Source organism: Phalangium opilio, unplaced genomic scaffold (assembly GCF_054372755.1).
Source record: "Phalangium opilio isolate 3A_F unplaced genomic scaffold, DU_Popi_V2 ptg000014l_1, whole genome shotgun sequence".
Classification (NCBI taxonomy): domain Eukaryota; kingdom Metazoa; phylum Arthropoda; class Arachnida; order Opiliones; family Phalangiidae; genus Phalangium; species Phalangium opilio.
Window position 1 is genome coordinate 2,300,283 of NW_028324149.1, and position 24,438 is coordinate 2,324,720.

Sequence of the window (24,438 nt, forward strand, 5' to 3'; positions counted from 1 at the left end):
ATACCAGTTTTAAAGTTTATTTTTTCCCTAACAGGCAATTTCTCCATGAAAAAAGATGAAATGAATGACGTATTTATTAATAAGGTAAGTGTCGTATTTGATAAACATTGAATAAATTAATTTCATAATAGACACAAAACCCAAGGGCCTCACATTCCCTTGCTGTTATATGCTTTTGATACTATTCAATATTACGCCCACATTATTGATTAGGCATTTCTAAAATAGGCCTAATAGAGTAATATCTTTCACATATATGGCAACGTCATAACCCTCTATCTCTTACCTTAGTGATATCCCCCTTCCGAAGGCAAATAGTATTCTCTAATACAAAGTTGCCTCCAACGAAGGGGATACACAGTTCACTTCCCCTCTCTACCGATATTACCAGAAGTCCATTAAATTAGCCTAGGAAGTGAACAATTACAATGGCTGGTATAGCGTTCGTCTCTGCTGGGATAAAAACTCCTTCTAACTCCATGGATAGGGGGTTAAATTTTTTCCCCTTTCCTAACACAGTTTTAAATCTCGAGCTCCTCTCTAGAAAGTCTTTCTTGACGTGAGCGGGGCGTGACTTCTTCAGCCCATGAACGCTGCATCTCTAAAGGGTAGATTGTTTGCTTTATAAAAAATTAAAAAAAGGAACGGCCACGGTTGTTAAAGGGAGGGTGAAGTAGAAAATCAAGTGGTTTTTTAATAGATTCTTCTACTAATTATAAAAAGGCAGTGGGTTACGCGATTGGTCGGATGTCCTTATTTAAAATTATCTTTTAAATCTGAACCTAATTTGAATTTTAAAATCATTCGGAGCTAGTATTTCCTGAATGTTTGACTATGCAGACTGGTCTTGTAAATAGTAGGGGAATCGATAAAAAAACCACTTGATTTTCTACTTCACCCTCCCTTTAAATAGTTTTTTTCAATAGGTTTATGAAGAATCATAAAAAACTGAATGACCTTGACTGTTCCAAAATTCACACCCCCATCCCTTCTCCTATTTTTAAGCGGGCTCGGTTTTACAGTGGAAGGGGGCGTTTTCGGCCAATAGTTTTTTCTCTCTCGATAGGGCAAATTTTGGCGTACGAGTCGCACCTAAACCGGAGATCTGAGAAAAATTATCGCGAGGTGGCGAATGTGTCGCCCTTCTTCAGTATTGCTACACAAGAGAGGGGAGTACCAAACCCCGCTTTTGGTTACTTCCTAGGCTAATTTAATGGACTTCTGATATTACTCTATAAGTGATATTTAGCTATGATTTCTTGGGAATTATTTTCTAGGCCGTAAATCGAGATTTATTTTAATTAATTTATTATAGATTATTAGATTTAAATATTGCAATTATGTAGATGGCAATTTCCTACGTAAGTTCCGACTTCAATCAATTTTTAGTATATTGATCGAAAATTCGAAATGCAACTCTTGATTGCTACTAAATTGCAGAATATATATTGCTTCTAAGACTACATTTAAAGTTTTAAGAACCTATTAATTTGTCTTAATAATTTGATAGTAAAACTTCTAGAAAATCGTTCTAGAGATTTTAATAATTAGTTTCCAAATTTGCTGCTAGGAAGCAGCACTATCTTAATACTCAAACGTTGCCTAAAATTGGGAATCAGCACATTCTGTTACATTTCCTTAGAACGTAATGCGATCGAACGTAGGAGGTGCTGATTCTGAATCTGGCATTAGTATCGCATGCTTAAATTTGTTACCGGAACCTTAAATCTCTGGAAATCAACTTTGAAATACCTTTCTACTAAATAATTTTGCTTGAATATAAATTATATCATAATTTAAATAATAATTGATTTTTTTAACCTGAGGACAATTATAAAAGCAGACTATATAGCAGACAACTCTAAGCTTATGTCCAACAATCCCGGATAAAAATTGACCGTTAAAATTTTCAAAAAACAGTACATTATGACTATGGCAGTAGCCGTATAGCCGCGCATCGTTTTCACGTAATTAAAGCAATCAAATGGGTAATTATTTTAATTAGTGCGGTATGTAAGTTACATTTAACGTAATTTAAACAATGTACGAACGAATGGAACATATTTTGTGGATTGACTGTACGTGGACGAAAAATGATATTTGGAAATGTTATGTTATAGGAAAGTTAATTAGACCCAACAATTGCAACTCGTTTCCTTGGGTCTGGCAGGGTATGATTGTACGTAACTTAAGTTTGAATGAAAATTTGTTTAGATAAAGCGAAATTTAAGGTATTGCCCATTATAAGCCCTTATTTGCACCCTTTTATTCCGGTCTGCATATGACATTATGAGCCTACGTGGTAAAACAGTTGTGAATTATACCACCGGAACGGTTACGCTATTATTACTATGAACTATTTCAAGCCATAGAAAATATATGCCTATTGGTCTAGTTTCGTACGGTATCTTTTTTGACTAAATTACTACTTTTAATTAGTGATTTTTAACAGTTTTTATTGTTCTTTTTAAACGAATGTATTGGAAAGCGGTTATCTCTGATAGAAACTTTGGTTGAAAAAGTTGAGTGGAAAGAGAAAAAGTGGATTTATGTGATGGTGTAAAAAAATTAGTCAATGACGTGAAAACTCATAAAGCCTTGAACTTTTTTTTTTCATCCAAAGTTTGAAAGTAGGTGACCAAGGCCTAGCCAGTGAATCGTATTTCGCTTTATTTTACCGCTCCATCAAATCCGTTAGGGTCAGGTATTTTTCACAGTCACTCTAAATCTACTATCGTAGTAGTTGGAATTCTCCATCGGAAAAATTATCACCAGAACCTTTATTAACCAAGTTGCTAAAATTTAATCCAACCCTGATAGAAAGAAGTACATTATCTGATGTAAACATTAGGCCTATTTCTAACCGAACTCTAGGCCTTTTCCTTAGTTTTACAAATTGACTCTGAAGCTACGTGCTTTTGCTGCAACGTAATGTTAGTTGTTACACGTAGCCTTTTCTATAACGATTCTATTCTCGTTAAGACATCAAAACCGTGTTCATAATGATGCTAAGAATAAACCACTATTTACTAAGGTAGCTCGTAATGCATTCTTTCATATTGTACCTACAAACGGAGCGTATCCAAAGGAACGCGACGTCTGTCCGTTAGGAGGCGTTACGCGATAGCACTGTAGCTCCATTCAGTTCAGACCATATTTCAAAAGGATATTGTATATATCAAGAGTAGATAAATAGTGCAGAGTGTGCATAGCCAGTTAGATAAATTCATGGAATTCATTATAATTTCAGGTCATTATTTTACAAGATGACATTATCACGGATGTTTCTTCCAAGGGCCACGTTTGGCCGTCAGAGATGGATCAAGGCTATGTTCTAGCGCACGCGCGTTGCATTGAGGATCACCAACTAAAATGACGTCACGATGGTTCCCCAACGCGTTGTTTCAACAATCTTTGAACTTTCGGACGATTTCGCGATGTGTTTTAAAAGATTCATTGGAACTTGGCGCAATTTACGTGTATCTGTTTCGAACATTGTGTGAACTTTCGGTTTCGCGACGTGTTTTAATGGTTACCCTTGAACTTTGAAGCGATTTGCTGTTATCTACGAGTTCATCTGGATACCATAAGAAATGAGTGAGCTCTAAATGTTTCTATGCACATTGCCATTAACAATTTTGAGGTCAGAGCGTCGCGTCCTATAATCAGCTCGCAGCTCCATCCGCGTCCCATAGTCCCTTTCCTTTCAGGTCCAAGCGCAATCCGCGTCCCATAGTCCCTTTCCTTTCAGGTCCAAGCGCAATTCGCGTCCCATAGTCCCTTTCCTTTCAGGTCCAAGCGCAATCCGCGTCCCATAGTCCTTTTCCTTTCAGGTCCAAGCGCAATCCGCGTCCCATAGTAGTCTTTGCGCTTTCAGATCAACAAAACACAGCGGCCCACAGTCCCTTACCCTAAAATCTGCAAATCTGGAGGTCATACGATCATGGCTTCTTGAAACAAGTTCGCAATAATTCCTATCTCAACCAGCGTGGTCCAGCAAGCCCGCTCAACATTGTTCCGGGTTTTGTGCCATGGCCTGAACCTTTGAAGTCTAAACAAAGAGGTAAATATAAATTATTTTTTGGCCCCTCCCTAATTTTCCGAGTACTTTCTATATATTTTATCCATTCTCGCTGGTAATAATCTTTTGAAAAGTACCGCGGTATTGTTTCGCAATAGCTTCGCTAGAGAGCGTTACCATCTCTTTAGACTAGGAAGTAGCGCCATACCAGGGGTTACCAGGAGTGGGTTAAGGTGGTAGAGTAAGGAGAAACCGGTTGCTGACATTGGAGAGAAGGGAATGAGAGAGATAGAGAGTAAATTCTCGCGAGGCATGCTCCTCGCTGCCTGGCCTTAGCCTGCCTGTCTCAGTCAAAACCCAGGCCAGCTAGATTCTTTCGATCCTAGCGCCTACTATTTCTATGGTAACGGGGGGAAACGGCCCTTCAAAGGTTCTCTCTGTTCCTCCAACCAGAAGGTTGCCGGAAAGCCAGTGAATAGGTTTCCCACCAAATCGCTCCGCAGTCGGCCACTGTGCTCTTTTGGAACATCCATTATTTTATCCGAAAGAATTCCCCTTTCGCTTTGCTACGATATGTGACGGATTCTAACCTTTATTTATACACATACACACCATTTCTGGATTATTATATTATGGTGCTGACGTCATTGGTGCGACAACCAATTAAATTATACTACAATTACGGATCGTTCTTCCGCGCCAAATTATTTCATTCCGTGCCGTTAAAAATGTAGACCATAATATTTCATTTCTTTTTAAAAAAAATTTTAAACCAATTTAAGGTTGGTTTTGATTTTTGTCCGAGCTTCTTTTTGTGGCGAATGAGTGATAACTATCTACCTTCGACGTAATTACCAATAAATTAACTTGATGTTGTAATTAACGCGATACGAATTAAATTTACAAGGATTTCTTTAATCATGATTGGTAATTCAGGGTGTTTGTTTTTATATAATTACCAAATGTATCGGCACGAAATAGATTACCACTAGTAATCCGCGTTGTAAATTAAAAAAATATAATAGTAATAATTGCGTGTCTGAGACTTTCGGTGCGGTGTTAATTACTAATTACCGGCGGTAACTTAACGCAACTGACGACGTTTTGCGAATTGTTTTTCATTTTAGGGTTAAAAATGGACAAATTTCTCGTAGTTTTAAAAATATCCTTAGTACTGGGCGTGTGTTTAGAAAATTACGTCTCATTCCTTATGCCTAAGTGTTTGAAAGTGTTAAATTGTAGTACTTAATATTTGTGTTAAAATTTTTCGATATCTACAATATTCGTAAACTCTATTTTTGATCACAGACGGTAACCCCCATTCTTCGAGCTTTGTGTCGGTATGCATCGTTGTAAACGTAACTCTTGGATCGCTCTAAGACGTTTTATCTACGTTTGGTGTGTCGTCGTGTACCTACTCAATGTCGTCACGGCAAGAAGGGATAGCAGTGCCAAAGGTAGAAAGAACACTTTTTCTTTTTATTAATACTTGTTTTTATGTCAAACGTGGCGCCGCGATCGTATTATTGTGATATAATTTTTAAGTGTAAAGATGAATAGGTATTTTTTTCTACTTTACCTGTTAAACCTCTGACAAATATTGCAATGCAATGTCGCAATCATCTGGGATTCCGGGAATGGTGGGAATTTTTGAAATTGATGGAGATGAAGGTGAATTATGGGAAAATAGGCTATCAGTGGGTATTACGCGGACCTTACCGTCTAAAACCAAGGGATTTTCAAAATAATGACCTAAATTGTTTGATACAATGTTTTCAAATGACTAAGAAATATTTTGAAAGAAGTTGAAAATAATTTTCATCCACAAAAATCGGTTTTAAAATAATAATAGTAATTAACAAGAACTATACGTCCATAATTGTACTACAACATCATATCTGACTTTATTACTACAAAAGGGTCAATTATAATTGATCAGGGAAAAATACTTTAAAAAACGATCATGGAAACGTCTGGGAATTTTGTATGGAAAAATATGGTATAACTTTTGAGGGAAATTCCAAACACGGTTATGGCTTGTTTGTTTATTAGTTAGTACGGCGCGTTTTTACGTACATTTTTACGTTGTTTCGAGACAAGACAAGCTAACTCGGATGTAAATACGATAATCTAGGCTGTAACCTTACGTATATACAGTATTGTATGTATCTAAAAATCTTCTCGGGCGATCGATAGCGTTGTTCGCCTAGACAACCATGCAACCTTCCTACTATGCACGATCAGAGACAAACCCTCCGGAGAAACTCATTTTGACGCCCACAACTTTGCCCAAAGGGCGACTCACGGACGGTATAGCTTAAACTAAAACCATATATGTACAATCCATTTCCAGTTAGCACGTGACTCTCTCTCTCACTCTCTATACGCCTTTTCAAAATACCTGTACGCCAAGACATATTTAGGCTTCACTTAAAAGTACTGAAAATATCAAGACCAGTTTAGCAGACAAGAGTAGACTAAAGCCCTTTTCAGACAATACAACTTTTTGACTCCTCTACTTGAGTTGAGTAAAGTAGTTGGGTTGTGTGAACTGAATTAAGTTGGAAAAGTTGAATAACCAAATTAAAAATTGATCAACTGACCAATTTTTGCTTACTCAACTTTTTTGACCCATGTAGTTGAGTCAAAAGTTGCAACGTCTGAAAAGGCCTTTAGATGAGTCAACTTGAGTTGACTAAACTAGTTGGGTTGTGTGAACAGTAGTTGGTTACACAAGTTGAACCATAAAATTAAAAATTTATCACTGACCAATTTTTCTGACAGAACTTTTTTGACCCATCTAGTTGAGTCAAAAGTTGTACCGTCTGGAAAGGCCTTTTATACTTGATCCTGAAAATATTCATGCTGCATTGGTTTTTGGAAAATTTCTTTTTCTACCTTATTTTTATTTAAAATATTCAAAGGTCATGGTATGTTTTAGACGATTTACAACTATCGGGTTATATAAAGAAGTCTGTTAATAACGTAGTGACACACCCGCGCATTAACGTCCGTCCGTCCGTTACTCATAAATGCGTTAAATTAGTAAAAGCCATATTAACTCGTATGTCTCAGTGCATGCTGCTGGGCTATACAACTTATAACACTTCATCTTCGCTTCTTGCATACTGGGAGGGAGCATGAAAGCTTCCAATGGATAATTTCATCACTTGCCTTATGTCGAACATTAATAACAAACACATTCCACTGGGCAAACTAATAACAGCGACCTTATATCACAAGCTAATAATATCTAAAAGGGGCACAACAACCTCCTTCTATATAGCCTTTTATCCTTTAGTTCACTAAAATTTGTGACGTTGAGAGAATGAGCTCTAGTAGAATCGCTCCCCCCCCCTATCGAGCTCGTGCGAAAAAACTTCCACACCCCCCCCCCTCGAGCTCGTGCGAGAAAACTTCCACCCCCCCCTCGCATTCAATTCCTTCCAATATTTGTTTCATTTTTATTTACTCTTGGTAATTGGTAAGGAATAATTGTTAGGATAACTGTCCAACACCTCGGTTTATATAATAAGTGGAGCGAGCTAAATTGATTACACGCGCTAAACCGATCACCCTACTCGTATAGGACTATTATTATTACGTCCATTTCTATAGACTATTTCACTCGAAGATCGGGTCACTCCCGGGTTAGTCCTTTGGCTAATTAATATTCTCGTATTGTTTAAAACGGGGAGTGAAGATACTCCCTTAGGTTTAATCAAAATGGTCCGTCTATAACTTTGAAGTCACTTCCGAAAGTCGGAAAATTCGGTTTTGGGTTTTGGGAATTTTGGTGAGATTGCGATACCGCCACCGATTTTAACGATTTACAATATATATATATTTGCGTTTGTGACGCTCTAATTAATAATGGACAAGGCTTAAGGCCGCCTGTACATTAGTTACTAAGGATTTAATATAGTCTCCCCCTTACTTTGAAGTTAATTAAACCTCACTACGCGAATGGGTTGTAAAAATCTTGTAAATTGTTTCGCAGATAACATATTGAATAGCCAAATTGAATTTTTGAAATAGCGGGAAAGGGTTAGGGTTAGGGTTAAGTCAACGTGATATACCTTAGACCTAATTCAATATCATTACGCGTGTATTTCCCAATTTGGTTGTTTGTTACGGTTGATTATTTCGCCACGAGGTAGTATACTTTTCTCAATTTTATTATATAATAACCTTGGTTTCTATGTAACTTTATCGCAGATGCCTAAAGATAAGGCTGTTTATATATATATATGTAAAGGGTGTTTCTAATTAGTCTGGCATAATTTAAGGGGGATGTTCTTTGGGAAATCAAATTGATTTCCGTTGATTTCCCAAAGAACATCCCCCTTAAATTATGGCAGACTTATCATAAACACCCTGTATATATATGATTACATAATAAGGTCACGCAATCGTCTATCTCCGTTCAACCCACTGTTAGAACATATTATTACACTTTATAGATTGGTTTTAATACTATATAGTTTTATTCTTCAGGCTTTGAAAAATTTTGTTTTTAATTTTCACCAAAAATTATACGCTTTATTTTTCCGAGATACACAAAATAATACTTTGTATATATATTTACATCAAAAGGTTTTCAAACCCTTTCGAATTTTTAATAATGTTTCTGAATAGAAAATACCGGCGAAAATATTACATTTCAAAAGTGCGGGAAAATAAATGTACAATAGGTGGCGCGGCTGTAGAATTTCATATTTGATTCTGAAGCTCGTGAGCACGAGCTTAGCAAAGGCTTAGGCTTCTTCATAAGTAATATAAGAACTATAAGTATGTCTATTAAGTGGTCCAATGTAATTAGATCGACATGTGAAGCGTCCTCTGACGACAACTCGAATAGTTAGTAGTAAAATGTTCTCCTAAACCATTTCTGTTAACTTTTTTATCATGTTAGATATTAAAATTTAATGAGCTAACTCAATTTTGACGTCAGCTAGCAATGTATGGTCACGTTCAGTGCCCTTTTTTCCTTAAGATTCAAATAAGTTTAACAGAAACTAAAGCAGACGACACTCCTCAGTAGCTTTACATTAGTTAAAATTATTAATAGATCCGCGATTTAATTCGGGTTTCACCTTTGATAATATTTATTTGTAACAGTCGTACTTATGGTTATTACGTTACTTATCATATTAAACTAAATGTTTTAGTTACTACTATAGCTTTAGTAGCCGTCTGGTGGGAAATACATGCACTAAATATGGTGTATATTTCAACTTATACTCGATGAAGAGAGCTTTGTATGAATAATGCAAATGTTGCAATGGAGAAAGGGCTGAAAGTAGCTCTTATAAATCCGTGAATACGCGCTTGTATCAATGCTCAGTTCGGATATTAGTACCAGAAAACTTTATGTAGGCCTTGGTTGAAGTTTAACTCCTATTCATTGCATAGGTTGGGCCTAATCCCCAAAGATTCTTCTTGGAAACCTTTAGATTTATAAACTAGATATACAGTATAGCTCTTAGCCTTCTTGAAATTTAGTGAAAGTTTTAACTTTATATACGCAGCAGTGTTTGAGATCTTCGCGAGTATTATACGGTTGTACCTGGACCTAATTAATTATTGAAATGTTTAAGTTTGTTAATTATAGAGTTAATTAAATTTCAGTGAATAGTTTTTTAATTTTATTTTTAATTCTCTGACATGTCAACTATAGGAAAAGCCGAGCTCGAAAGTCATTGAACTTATTGGGAATTAATTACAATAGGTCATCCATCTAAAGGTCATGGTAAATTCAGAAAGATCTGAGCTCGAATGTTAATTCATGATGACCCCAAGGGTCAAGGTACAAAGTTTCATGGAAAATCAAAGAATGACCTTGAAAATTAATCGAAAATAAATTAGTTAAACGGTATTACAATCGAATTGAAATCCAATATTTTTTCAAGTTGAACTCCTTGACAAAACTGAAAAAGCAGGTCGGAATTTTGAAGAAAAATGGGGGGAGGAAGGGGAATCGGATTTTAAGGTTGAGGGGGTGGTGGTTTCTGGGAAATTGTTTTTGGCTCCAACGTATATAGTCATTCACTCGTTCGGTGTTGGTATAGATTTGGTTGAAATCCTCCAATATTCGCGGCTTGCTACTCGAGAAATAGCCTGGAAATATTGCTCTCTGTCATTTTTGTCAGAAAATATTTCTTCCAGATCTAGACGATGCAGCCTGCGCTATAGAAGGCGGCTTCCTTCGGCTTTGAGCCTTTTTGAGCGCTCCAAAAACGCCTTTTTTTTGCGCGCCAAAAGAAGACGAACTCAGACAAGCTAGGATTGAAAATGTCCCGCGTTACAGCCTGATATTTCCATCCTCTTTCCAAGATTTCGATTTTAAAACCTTGCGAAATATTCGGGTTCAAGGGGTTATTGGCTTGAGCCAACAGAAGTCGGGAGAGAAATTAAAAAAGATAGCCCTCCTTCGCTTTACCTCGAATCTATGACCTCATTCACTTCATGACAAGCTCCAGATTGTAACCAATGACAAACTTAAGGAACATATTTTATGATGTATTAAAGTATCATTGATTGCGATTTAATTATTCGATTTAAAAACTAAGAGCTAAAATGTTAGGGTCAATACTCATATAGACTTATCAAACTTGTTTCCCCCGCTTCGTCTTTCGAAAGGGGTAATGGGTGTATTTTAGCGCGGGGGTCATGTCACGTGGGAGGGTATGAAGGGGGGGGGAGACTAGACACGGACCTCATCCTTTAATCCAATCTGGGATTGACGCTGTTAGAAGGGGATTCCATCGGACACACACACTTCTGTACTTCCTTGGTCGGTTAGTAGACAAGATGCCCGCGCGCGTTGGATCCTCTAGAGTCGTCCGAGAACCCCAAGTTTTTGGACGTTTATTTTAGATGGTAGCCATAACATATCTCTCTTCTCTAAATCCCAGAGTGGGATTTCGCGACGATGCGGGACATCAGGGAGGGAGTGAGAGGGGGGGTAGAGTAAGTTCAAGGATCATTGAAGAAATGGTTAAGGAATTCATTAGAAAAAGCTGGTCCTGGCGCTGTTTTTAGTACGTTTCCTACCTATACATTTTTTGAGGAATTCCCAAAGCATTTTAATCAAAGAACAATGATACGCTCTCTTGATTTATCGCTAGAAATTTCCTCGGAGCAATAATTTGGACGAGGACGTCGTATATTTTTCCAATTCCCAACGTACCCTCTCTCTCTTACTCTCGCTTGCTTGCTAGCCAGATAGATCTGTTGAGGCTTATATACCTCTGGTTGGTTTCTTAATTAGATAACTCTTAACTTTAGGGACATCCACTTTTACTTTTCCACATCGCTTTATACCGAATTGCGTTTCATTATGATGTAGTAAACAATGTCCAAGGACCTTATAATACTTGATTTTTAGCCAAGATGAGATTATCGCGGTTTTTTTTCTAGTTTACTATTCCAGACTGAATTAGTATCATTGTAAATATTTCTTACATTCAGTGCTTAGATGCAACGATAAATGTTATTTCCGTAAGTCGACGGACTACCGATGGAAGAAGTAGGTATGGAAAATTACAGACTCGCGAAACTTTTAGAGTGTACGATTAGACAACATTAAAGAAAGTTTTTACAACTTATGCCGAATATGATGGGATAGATCTGATTTTATATTGTTTACCAATTTTATCTCTAATTCTAAAGGAATATTTTCCGAATAGGTGGCGCTGTACCTACAATTTTAACAGTTATTTTTAGTTCCTGATTAGACATAATTTCATTCAAATCATACGCCGTTATGATTTTTCTGAAAATTTACTTTTTCTCCCCTGGCTGGCTGGCTGTCTGTATGTATGGAGTAACTTGAGCTTGAAAAAGAAATTGGTATAATTCTATCAAGGTAGCAGACCTTGCGTAACTAATCACCTGATGATACCCCAATTCCCGCTTATTCCTCAACCTCAAAAGCCTTTTATAGCGGATGGGTCCTAAAAAAAATACCCTAATCCTTTAGATGACACGGTAGGAAAAATTGCGTGGTCCCCCTCCCCAAAACGGTGGTTTCAGAGCCTCTCCCATAAAAGACCATGACACGCCATGTTTTTTTAATTTTGCCTGTTTGCTTTTGAAGTATTTGTAAGGCTTTGGCAAACCTAACTTCGCACCCAATTTGGAGTTGCGAACTTGTGGTATTGTTAGTCATATGTCAATGCCTTAGTTTGAGAAGGCTGTGTTCTATAACAGCGTCGTCGTATCAACGCCGTATCATCCCTCAGATGTGGAGAGTATAGCAGCACTCTCTGCAAATGGCAGGTGTATCCAGGCTATCTTTCGGCGCTCAAAGGTGCGGACCTTCAGGAACCCACGTATCGTAACGTACCTTTTCGACAAAATACACCGAGCGTCAATTGAAGAGGCTTTGGTATTGGTTTATTTTAAGATGATACTGGGATTACATTGTTTCTGGTCGAAATGGTCCAAGCTTGATTGAAGAAGGCCCTGGTAAAAGCTATCCTAATGCGAACGTCAATAAAGCGGTCCACGGTAATTAGGATTCACAACGGGACCTTGGCCATCGTCGTGGCTCGCCCTCGCGCTCGCGTTCGCTATCCAAGCTTTTCTACACGTACCAGTTTGCCTTGAGTATATACTGGAAGACAACGAACGCCAAGATGCGTTTTCTACTTTAGCTAGATCGAGGAAACGGTTACTCGCTTTTTTTGAGTTGATAACAAGCACAAATTTCAACTGATTTAAGTAAAATTACGCGATTAGGTTCGACGCAGTACTTGGAAATCCTGGAAAGTTAATTTTTTTTAAAATGGGTGATAAATTTCAGGGGAAAACTGAAGAAGTCTGCAATGTTTTTTGAAACGAGAAGAAAATCTGTGTCCACCCTAATGAGCTATAGTGCAAGGAAAAATTGTTATTGTTCATTTATTCAAGTCTAGGTTGCGTGTGTATCGTAAGTTTAGGTAAACAAAGCAATGTCCAACCCCTCTCTGACGTTTCTAAGTTGCTCTTAAGCAAAAATCTCGTGGAAGAATGAAGGAACGTTGCCGCAAACACGGACCTCTCGCTCGCTTAGGATTTCTTTAGCTGTGTGTCCTAACTCGAGCGAAGCGGGATAGCCTCTTTACGCCGTCTTGTGTTTTCTAATGACGATCACGACTAACTTCTTACCACCATCACCACGCGAACCAAGGGTTTCCCTCCCCCACCGCTAGAGGGGGAGCTTGGTGTTCCCCCACCTTCCCACCGCCCACTTGACCCCGTCGAGCATGACCCCTCTTTATAAGGACAGCGCGCGCGCCGCGTATACCGCCCCGCCAAAAGCAGAATCGAATAGCTTTCTTACTAACTAGGTTCATAGGCGAGCTAAGTAATCATATTCCGACTTTGGCAAAGTGATGAGAATATCTTGTTTTTCAACCCCCCCCCCCCCCCAAAAACAATGGTATAAGAGATTTGTAAATGGACCCTTAAATGTAATTAAGAGACTGAAAGACAATGATTTCTAATTTTAATTAAGGAGTCATCCCTAAAACACTCCAATCTTAACTAGGGCCCGGGCGGCAAAAACGCAAATTGAAGAAAAAATGTCATTACAAATATTTAAAAAATATTTTTTTGTTTAAAACAATTCCAACTAGCCCACCTTATTTCCTATCACCGGAAATTAGGCTTATCCCCGAAGAGAAGAAATTAGTCTGGCGTCTGCTACAAAGACAAAAAAAAATATAGTGTAGCAGACGACAGACGAATTACTTCCCGTTGTACTCCAATCCACGAATCCCGAAATAATCCCCCCTAACTTCACACATTTCTATCTTTTTTTTTATCGCATTTTTCACCATAAATATAATATTCCTAAACATTCCTCGAATTGATCATGATCACTCACTTAATATGATGGATCGGGGAAATTTTTTTGAAGAGCCGCTCGCGCGCGTTCCGTTTTTCGATGAAAAAGATATCGATCTCTGTTGAGAGAGAGAAGAGAGAGAGAAAGAGAGAATTCTCTCTCGGCTTGCCTCCTTTTCCTTAAGGTTAAGGTTCTCTCCTCAAACCCTTAACGCGTCATTCCTTGAGTAGCCGGATAAAGAGAGAGAGAGAGAGAGAGAGAGAGAGAGAGAGAGAGAGAGAGAGAGAGAGAGAGAGACTTACACTAACGGAGGTGGTCCCTCTTTTGGAATGAATTTTTGGCGCTAGCTATTATTATTATTTGTTACACCTTTAACCCTTTCTTTTTTAAAAAAAAAAGAATTTCTTCGTAAGAAAGGGGAAGAAAAAAAAAGAAGAAGAAAGGATCTGATGAGCCTTTAGATCTTTTAAAAGCTTTCTTGGTATTTCGTTCGGTTATCTTCTTTTCCAGCTCGCCTATATTTACCCTTCATCTCGTATTCACCCTCTTTTAAGTCTCTAGTCTTTAATGGTTCAAGTACTCACCTTTCAGGTGAAATTTCCTAGTTATTATCGCTTCAAAATTGCAAGGAGATTTTTTTGAAAATCTCGAAATGATCCAGGACCTGCATGCTTTAGAGTCTCAATTACAGAAGACACTTTCTATGCTAGGGTTTGAAAGTTACCTGCAGCAGAAGTCCTTTTGGTTCAAGACAAATCTAACCACGTCTTTGGAAAATGAACATAGCAGTTTTATTTTATAAATTTCTTACGAACCCTTGTATGCAGAAACTAATTGATCACCGTGAGGTTGGTTTTCATACCTTTGACGAAATCATAAGTATATAAGATATGTTCCTTCCATAAGTATGACACTAAATGGTTAATTTTGCAGGACGTCCATCTGGTCCTATTTAGTCTGTTCTAAGCCTTTGACAGCAGCGCCTCACCAGGCGTCGTCGCTTTACCTCGAATCTATGACCTACCTCACTCACTTCATGACAAGCTCCAGTTTGTAACCAGTGACAAACTTATGGCCAACATATCTTATGAACTTATGATGAAACCAATAATAGCAGCGCGTGCGTACCTACAAAGGTTAATTTCTTCTTTTTCTAAGTATACAGTACAGCTGTCAAAGCTAACCTCCCAAACGATTGATCTAAATGTTAATGTTAAACAGAAGAAAAGGTTTCCGCCGGTCACCTACGTCTTTTAACTATACGCTTTAGAAATCCGTACACTCTAACCCGAGTAATACACTCAAACCCTAGGGTATATAGAAAAATTGGGCCCGCTCTTTATACGATGTAGGTCTCTAGTATATACACACTCTTTGACCACGAACACAATGAATGAGGGAGCCAATGGCTTGACAATCGTAAAGGAGTCCAACGGAAGGAAATCAGGGGTACGGGTGCGTGGTCAAGAGAGAGAGAGAGAGAGAGAGGGGGGAGAGGAGAAGGTGCGGGGAAAGTAATGGATGATGGAAAAAGGAAAAAAGGAAAAAATATCACAGAGAAATACGGAAATACATCCTAGTTTCAAATCCGGACGTGCTACAGCCACCTTCTATAAGACTTACCTGAAAAGAAATGTCAGTGTTCTTTAAATAAATGGTTACTCGAAAGGTCGGGTTGTATCATGTAGCGTTTAATTTCGACTGTTTTGAGAGTTTTAAACACTTGGGAATATGAAATTTGATTAGATAATAAGTTAGTTTTGCTAATAAATATTCGTAAAAATGTTTTACCGTTCGTACTTTCGGAAATAGAAAATCTTGTTTCCGGAAATTGAGGGCCAACTAACGAAATAGTATGACGGCGTTTAGCGAGGCAAACCGATCACGTAACCTATTTCTTTGGTATATGCACTGAACGCCCCTTGAGTGACGTCGACAAAAATACTAAGCAAGGCGCCCCAAATAATGTTACGAATTATCTATTTAAAAAGGGGAATCCATGGGTGATTAAGGGGCTTTCTGACTGGTGGAAAAGATCCGTCGCTTGCTGAGATTTTAGCCAAACTATAGTCTTTTATTTTACCATTTAATTCGAGTAACTATGACCGAGTGTATATAGGATATACGGAGTCTCGGACGGGCAATAGAACCGGGAATGGACTTTTTTAATCGGAACAAGGTGCTTGGTCGCGACAAACTTTAGTCCCGGTAATAATTTCGAATTAATAAAGCCTTACGGAAGGTGGGGATCAAATAGCTTGTATTTCAGGATGGAATGGCCTCTTTAAATATAGTGGAGCGATCGTTTTTTGGGGACTAAAGGGGCGTAGACTGCCGTTATTTTTATCGGTGGTCTTATCGCTAAGAAGTCCGGGAGTTAGAAATGGAGAGAATAGAAAAGTCGAAATAAAAGAGACACGTGGAAGCTTATAACACGAAGTAAAACATTGTTGTAATTTCCACGTTTTGATTTAGCACCTTTATCAACCATATTTCATTTACCACGAGTCAATAGACCACTTTTGATGATTTACTTCAAATTATTGCCTTTTAATAAAAGAAATAGGAAAAAAACGACGGGGAAAGTTTCCTTGACCGGAAATGGACTAATGAAGAAATTGTCCGAGTTCTCTTTAAGCTTGAATGAGAAATTATTATTATCGCTGCTGCCCATGGTGGTTTTTTTGTTTGAAAGAGACCAATTAATGAAATGTTTTACAGGGTTCATATAAACATGGAAAACATGGAAATGATATTTCAATGTCTTCATTCTTAGTTAGAGAAATAATTAATCCATGGAAATTGGTTAAGATGAAAAAAACGTGGAAATTAGTGAAATTTATTTAGTATTAAAACAATAGGGAAAGTTTTGTAGCAGATGACGCTCCTTAACCTAGGTACACTTACATCGATACATTTTCTTAACCATTCTATTGAATATAAAGCGACTCAAAACAGGTTGTAGATTCTAATATATATAATCCCGGTGAGATGTAGTACAGTATGTTTATGTAATGGGATCTAAGCTATATAGTTTAAGTAAATCAAAACGTTAGTTGAGGGAACAATTTACATTCATTATTCAAAACCTCTCTACCCCGTGTATCGATCGACAAGAGGTAAAAACAGTATACACGACCACAACAGGACGACAATAATGTCTATTCGGCTTAGGAAATAAATGGCCATAACCTAAAGCTTGCCAACTTGGTACAGGTATAAGCATAATTTCATAAGATATGTTACCACCATAAGTTTGTCACTGGTTACAAACTGGAGCTTGTTATGAAGTAACGTAGGTCATGGATTCTGGGTAAAGCGACGCCTGGTAAGGCGCTATCATTGGCTTGGTACAGACTAAATAGGACTAGATGGACTGTAAAATTAACCACCTAGTATAGGACTCCAATTCTCGCTTCCGTCGTTCTGCTAGAACTAGCTTGAGCTGTAAGTCTCTCAGTAGTATTACGAACTTGTATAGTTAGTGTCTCACTTATGGAACGAACACATCACTTATAAACTATGATATAAGCTATATGATGTACACATTTTGCATTGCGTATATTAGCTCAGTCACGGATAATTTCCGCGAACATTACGCGGCAAGAACTCATTTAGGTCAGTCTGAGAACATTCACCGTCATCGTCGCTATATTTTAAATCACTTAGATCAAACCATTACTGATATAATTTTATAAGGATGTCTTAATTCGGATGCGGCGCGGTCATTCATTCAGTTGGCACCTTTCTGATCATAATATACATTTGACCAGCGGTGTTGAATAGGAATAGGCGGGAAATAATACGCGTGACATTTTTGAAATGATATAGCTCCATCGTAAATCAATTCCCCTTTCTCCCCCCCCCCCCGCCTCGGGTTAATTAAAGACGCCCTATAACAAAAGGACCCCCGACCCCCTAAAAATATACGCGTGCGATTCTACTCACGTTTCAAATATTAAACCATATATATTTTTAATACGAAAAATGAATCAATTTGGCTGCAGCTAGGCGTATGCTTATACTACGTCACGTGTTGTCACATGATGACGCGATGAAATCATTTCTAGGTATAAATTAAAAGGAATTAGTTTAATTTTCGAGAGAATGTTTTAATAAGATATAATTACCGTTCAAATTATAATAGTCCGTACAATGCCTTTTCTAATTATTAAAGGTCTTGGACCATGCAGCTATATCGTTCACATTCTATGCCTCAAACCCCGTGATTAACCCCTCGTGACCTTGTCGTATGAATGATTGAAGTGATTAATGCAAAATTTATAAATTACTTTCTTTTTAATATTTTTTAATAGTAATTTTTAAGAAATGGATATCGTTAATCAATCTTAATTAGGTTTCCCTGTTCGCGACATTACAATACAAATTACCTTCAATTAAAATAACTCCAAATTTCCTGTTAGAGATCGATTTAACAAGTTGGGAAAACCAAAATATTACCTCTCCGAGTCAAGACGACTACTTACAAACTTATTTACCCAGATATGGAAATGTTTCTTAAGTTAAAATTTATGAAATATTAAAGCAGTATACAAAGCATAGCAAATTTACTGTAAATCAGACGACATTTTACATCCAATAATGATATACTTATACACATTAAAATCATCCGATGGGGGAAAAACGGGTCATCGGCGTTTTATAAATGACGCTAGCGCAATAAAGCGTGCAAGGTACCAAGGCTTAACAAAAATTGTAGGATAACATATTTATAGAGATAGATAACAACTTTTATAATTAAAATTAGAAACTAACATATCTCTTAAAATTCTCGCGTGATCAACTGGTTTCACGCCAATTAAATAGCTATAGTCCCATAGAGCTATTTGTATTAATTCCTCCATGGTTTTTTCGCCAAGCTGAGAACTACGCGTTTTACGTCACGTTATCAAAAAAGCAGACTATTTTCTTTGAAGACCGCGCTAGCTCAGCGCTAAGCACCGTGACGTCAGAATTCAAAAACAAAATCCCTGGGCCGCGTTCAGCAACGCGAGGCTCTGCTGAACGCGACCCAGATTTCCACCATGATTATAAATCTAAGCCTAATTATTTAAAAGTGTATTTAACTTTCTGCTCACTCTGAACCGTTAATGTCTCTGCATACAGAAACGAAAACCAAACCCAAACTTTATTTTTTGGTTCACTAGGCCTATTGACAAATAAGAGTTCATTTGACCAACATAGCATCGTTGGTCACTATGATTTTAGAAAGGATTATGCTATAAACAGATGTAGTATAGCTTAAGTAATATGTAAACATCCATTTTAAATAATAATATTAAAAAAAATCTTTGGAATATCAAAATGAAATAGAGCTTTAAAGCTACAAAAGTACTAAATGCATCATAATTACGAAAAATATTTCCACATATTCAGTTTATATTAAGGATAAAGGGAATATTATGGTTGTGTTGGATTTCTTTACACATCAAAACAAAACGAACTTCTAACGCAGCGCACTAGTGTAACAACGGACGGACACATACAGACAAAAACATAGACTGCTTTTAACTCTTTCCGTATTAATTTTGAATTGAGAAACAAGATTATCTTAAATATTAAAATAAATATAATTAATATTTAATATTTTCTTCGTTAGTTATTCGCCTTATTGAACGTTACATCGTTTTAAAAAAGAACAATTAAACATTCTTAAGAGACTTGACTAATATTGGCGTTTGAAATGAAGCATACGCCGGTTGCTTCGCCTTACTAAAATAGGTAGTATATAAGGGTTTCGAATCGCAGCCATGGATAAGAACAGCGCAATTGCGTGAACCTTTGGTGGAAGCCCCACCTTAGGGAGGCCGGACGTTTCTCGTAACCCTGGCCGATCGCCGCGTATGTCTTAACCTTAACGATGATGATGGAGTAGAAGCCAGGTGTGCAGACTGGTGTCCATGTGGGATGGACAAAAACAATGACCAGAAGATGGTGGTGTGTAGAAACCAGTGTGTACAGACTGGTGTCCATGTGGGATGGACAAAAACAAAGACCAGAAGATGGTGGTGTTAGAAGCCAGGTGTACAGACTGGTGTCCATGTGGGATGGACAAAGAGCAGATGACGGTGGTGATTAGAAGCCAGTGTGGCCAGACTGGTGTCCATGTGGGATGGACAAAGACCACAAGAGGGTGGGGATTAGAAGCCAGTGTGTACAGACTGGTGTCCATGTGGGATGGACAAAGAGCAGCAGATGATTGTGATTAGAAGCCAGTGTGTACAGACTGGTGTCCATGTAGGATGGACAAAGACCAGAGGCAATGGAGTAATAGCCTGTAAGTGTAATACAATTTTCGAAATTTCCGGAAATTGAGAACACGTTTGCTCCGATTTGCAAACTGCGAACGCGGTCACGTGGGTGTAACAACAGACAGACACACACACACACACACACACACACACACAGACACGTCGAAATTAGAACCTCTCCGTGACATACGTCACTCGGAGAGGTAAAAATTCCGTTTAACAAAAACAAAATGTGCATGGTGGTATAAATTTGGTATCGTTCCTTTCAACCGAATTCCCAATGGACCGAAATCCCATTCGACCGAATATCCCGCAATGATTTTAGATTTCCAGCCCAATGGCTATATTCCCGACTAGCCGTTACCCGCGGCGTCGCTCGCGTGTAATAAGAACTTCCATCTAAAATGATATAAAGAATGTGTAGATTTTACTGATGACTAATATTTTTGTGGCACCCTAGAAGCGAAGGCACTCGGCACAGTCCGTCAGCCCGTCGGGATATTTTTTATTACTTTTCAGGCGGACATTAAGGGTTTTTAAGTTTTTGGCCGCCATTTAAAAAGATGGCAACAAATCGAACCCGAAAGACCATTCAGCCCGTCTTAAGGTTAAAGCAAACCAGTGTACTAAATATTTGTGAAATCGGTTGAAACGCGCGTACTTAATTGCATAGAGAAGATTTTTTACATTTCTGGGCGCCATTTTTTAAGATGGCGGCGGATTGGAAAAATCTTTCTTAGTACGCGCCTACTACTTATGAGTAACGTTCCTGCAAATTTTCAGCCTTCTAGGGCAAGCGGTTTGGGCTGGGCGTTGATTATCTGTCAGTCTGTCAGTCAGTCAGTCAGTCAGTCAGTCAGTCAGGACTTTGATTTATATAGATATAGATGGACCGAAATCCCAATCGTCCGAATATGCCTCTAAAAAATACATGAATATAACTTGAAACAATGTAGCCGTCAGCGATTCGGTGGTGTAGTGGATACGATGTTGGACTGCGAAGCGATAGGTTGTTGGTTCGAATCTCCGAAATGTATGTTAATAGTTAATAATATTAAAAGTAAATGTTTCGTGATACTAATTAAAACGCTCACTTTCATTCCTTTCAAGGCAACAGATATATAGAATTAATAATCAAATTGTGCTTAAAATGAAGTACAGTCTTAATGGTAGTTCCATCAATGTCTTTAAATTTTAAATTAAAATTTTAATATTTTGGTTTCGGGTGGGTTGGGTTGGGTTAGGTTAGGTTAGGTTAGGTTAGGTTAGGTTAGCATAGGTTAGGTTAGGTTAGGTTAGCATAGGTTAGGTTAGGTTAGGTTAGCATAGGTTAGGTTAGGTTAGCATAGGTTAGGTTAAGTTAGGTTAGCATAGGTTAGGTTAGGTTAGCATAGGTTAGGTTAGGTTAGCATAGGTTAGGTTAGGTTAGGTTAGCTAAGGTTAGTTTAGGTTTGGTTTGGTTTGGTTCCAATAATTCGTTGACACCTTTTCCAAAATATGCTCCTTTTAATTAGCTACCACCTTTTCCAAAATATTATCCCTTTAAATAGCTACCACCTTTTCCAAAACATTCTCCTATTAATTAGCTGCCACCTTTTCCAAAATATTATCCTATTAATTAGCTGCCACCTTTTTCAAAATATTCTCCTATTAATTAGCTGCAACCTTTTCCAAAACATTCTCTTACTAATTAGCTACCACATTTTCCAAAATATTCTCCTTTAAACTAGCTACCACCTTTTCCAAAATATTCTCCTTTTAATTAGCTACCACCTTTTCCAAAACATTCTCCTATTAATTAGCTGCCACCTTTTCCAAAATATTCTCCTATTAATTAGCTGCAACCTTTTCCAAAACATTCTCCTACTAATTAGCTGCCACATTTTCCAAAATATTCTCCTTTTAATTAGCTACCACCTTTTCTAAAATATTCTCCTATTAATTAGCTGCCACCTTTTCCAAAAGATTTTCCTATTAATTAGCTGCCACCTTTTCCAAAATATTCTCCTATTAATTAGCTGCCACCTTTTCCAAAATATTCTCCAATTAATTGTCTGACATCTTTTCCAAAATATTTCTATTATTGCTAATAAATTGTTCGTGGTAAGAGGCGGGCTTTTAATACTCATATAAATAATCTTTTTACCTCCAAACAAGGTTGGGTTGGGTTAGGTTAGGTTAGGTTAGGTTACGTTTGGTTAGGTTAGGTTAGGTTAGGCTAGGGTAGGTGAGGTTCGCCGTAATTAAAACGTAGTTAAAATTAGTGCGGTAATACATTTTCAACTCACATTTATTTTAACAATAATAACACAGTATGTCTTCTTCCAGTTCAATAGAATTTCGGTCCAATGGGACTATAATAAAACCGCACCTTTGGCTACGTTCGGTCGAATGGGACCCCCAAAAAAACCCCCTTCTGTCGAATGGGAATTCGGTTCAATGGGACCAAAGCATAAATTTGGGGATCTTTTAAACTATCAAATTGAGCGTATATCGTCTGTCACCTTTGACCTTTTAAACAAGTCTACACCCGCAATTTGCAATCGGTAACCCCTTCTTTTTTGTCGCGTGACAATTCCATTAATTTGTGCAGAATGTACGCGGTACACGGTTCGGTTCGGTTCCAGAAATTGATAGATAATAGATTCTCTTAATTTCCTATTATGGCCAGAGCTCTGTACACTATCATTAGGCTCAAGGCAGCTTCTATTATCATTGAAAGCTGCATAGGCAACACGCGGCGGCTCCTGTATATATATATATACGCTTAAGCCTTGGCTGGCTAGCTGGCCTGTCCCTGTAATTATTTTAATTGGATTTATCTGGATACCTATACGGATACTAGCTAGGCCTTGGCTAGACCTAATTCCGATATAAAACAAAGTCATCTCCGGTGTACCTACTGCCGATGCATGCAGCTAGAGCGCTCTCTAGCTTCTTCTTTCGTCTGTCTTGCTTGTAAAGCGTGGCTCGAGCTGCTACCGCCAGATCCCCTTCCTTTATTAAGAGCGCGCCTATCAGATTAAAGGGATTTTACCTTCGCTAGCCTCAAATTGATCCCCCCTCCCCTCCCCCTATATATGCACTTGGTGTTTCTGATAAGTCTGCCATTGAGTCGAAAATGTAATAACTTCTATCGCCTTTTTGTTTTCCCCAAGGGACACTGTTTTCGAGTTATGATTTGATTGAGTGTTTTAGGGATGACCCCTTCAATTAAATTAGAAATAATTTTCTTTTCATTATTTTACTTATAAAATTTAAGGGGGTCATCCGTAAAATACTCTTTCAATCATAGCTCGAAAACAGTGTGGCAATCAAAATGGAGATAGAAGTTATAACATTTTCCACTCAAAATTGTTTTACCAAAGAAAATCGTTCCTCTTAAATTTATGGCAGACTTATCAGAAACACCAAGTGTATATAAGATAACTTACATCAGAGCTTCGTTCCTTCTTTTGATTAAAATTGTCGCTTAGATTACTTTGAAAGCGCCACAGCGGGATGTCAGGTAGAATTGGTAGGACGATGGTGAACTTAAGTTAGACTGCCTTAAGGTTTTCGTGTACTTGAAATTAATGTGAAAATTTGAATGCGATTAAAAATTTATATTTGTTAAATCGAAAATATTTCGAAATATTTCTGCCCAAAAGCGTACGTACAAAGTGACTACCAGGGTTCATACAAACCTGGAAAAACTCAGGGAAATAAATTGTTGACAAAAAACTTGGGGAAATTTAGAATTTTTAGTGAAATTCAGGGAAATTTGGGAGGTTAGAGTAAGTTTGTTCTGAAGGGGTTGTTTCAACTATTAAAAAACCCTGTAGAACTCAGGGAAATATATGGGAAAAACCTGGAAAAGTCAGGGAAATCGGTTTTCCAAAAGTTGTATGAACCCTGGACTACCTTTTTTGGCGTATGCTCAGCAATAGATAAAAGTCACATGGTTTTTTGAAGAGCTCGAGTAACTCGTAGTAATATTTATCGATTCGATTTTACCGAAATATTTGTCATATTTCTCAAAGACTATATCGTAGTTTCTCTCCAGAGCCGATTCCGATTCCGAATTGATAGACGATTCCAACGCTGCAGTTGAGCGTTAAGAAACAACATAATAAAACTACCTATAAAAGAAAGGCCATTGGTTAAGATATACAATAATATAACCTCTTTGTTTTAACCCATCTTGAAATGGTATATATACAAAAAGAAGGTCATGTATAAGCAAGGCAAGCTAGGAATACGATAAATTATATTTTATTTTTTCTTTTATTTTAGTAAGGTACGATATTTTGAGTGTCTACCTCGTTAGG

The 24,438-nt window shown here is 37.7% G+C and overlaps 1 protein-coding gene across 1 annotated transcript in view; it reads left to right on the plus strand.

The window, feature by feature from the left end:
* Positions 1–3,608: 3,608 nt before the first annotated feature.
* LOC149705056 (neural cell adhesion molecule 2-like) overlaps positions 3,609–24,438 on the plus strand; it is a 160,554-nt gene continuing 139,724 nt past the window's right edge. The window contains exons 1-2 of the mRNA XM_089865227.1: positions 3,609–4,063; positions 5,330–5,478. Coding sequence (XP_089721353.1) covers positions 5,364–5,478 — 115 coding nt within the window. The 5' untranslated portion in view covers positions 3,609–4,063; positions 5,330–5,363. The remainder of the gene's footprint in view (positions 4,064–5,329; positions 5,479–24,438) is intronic.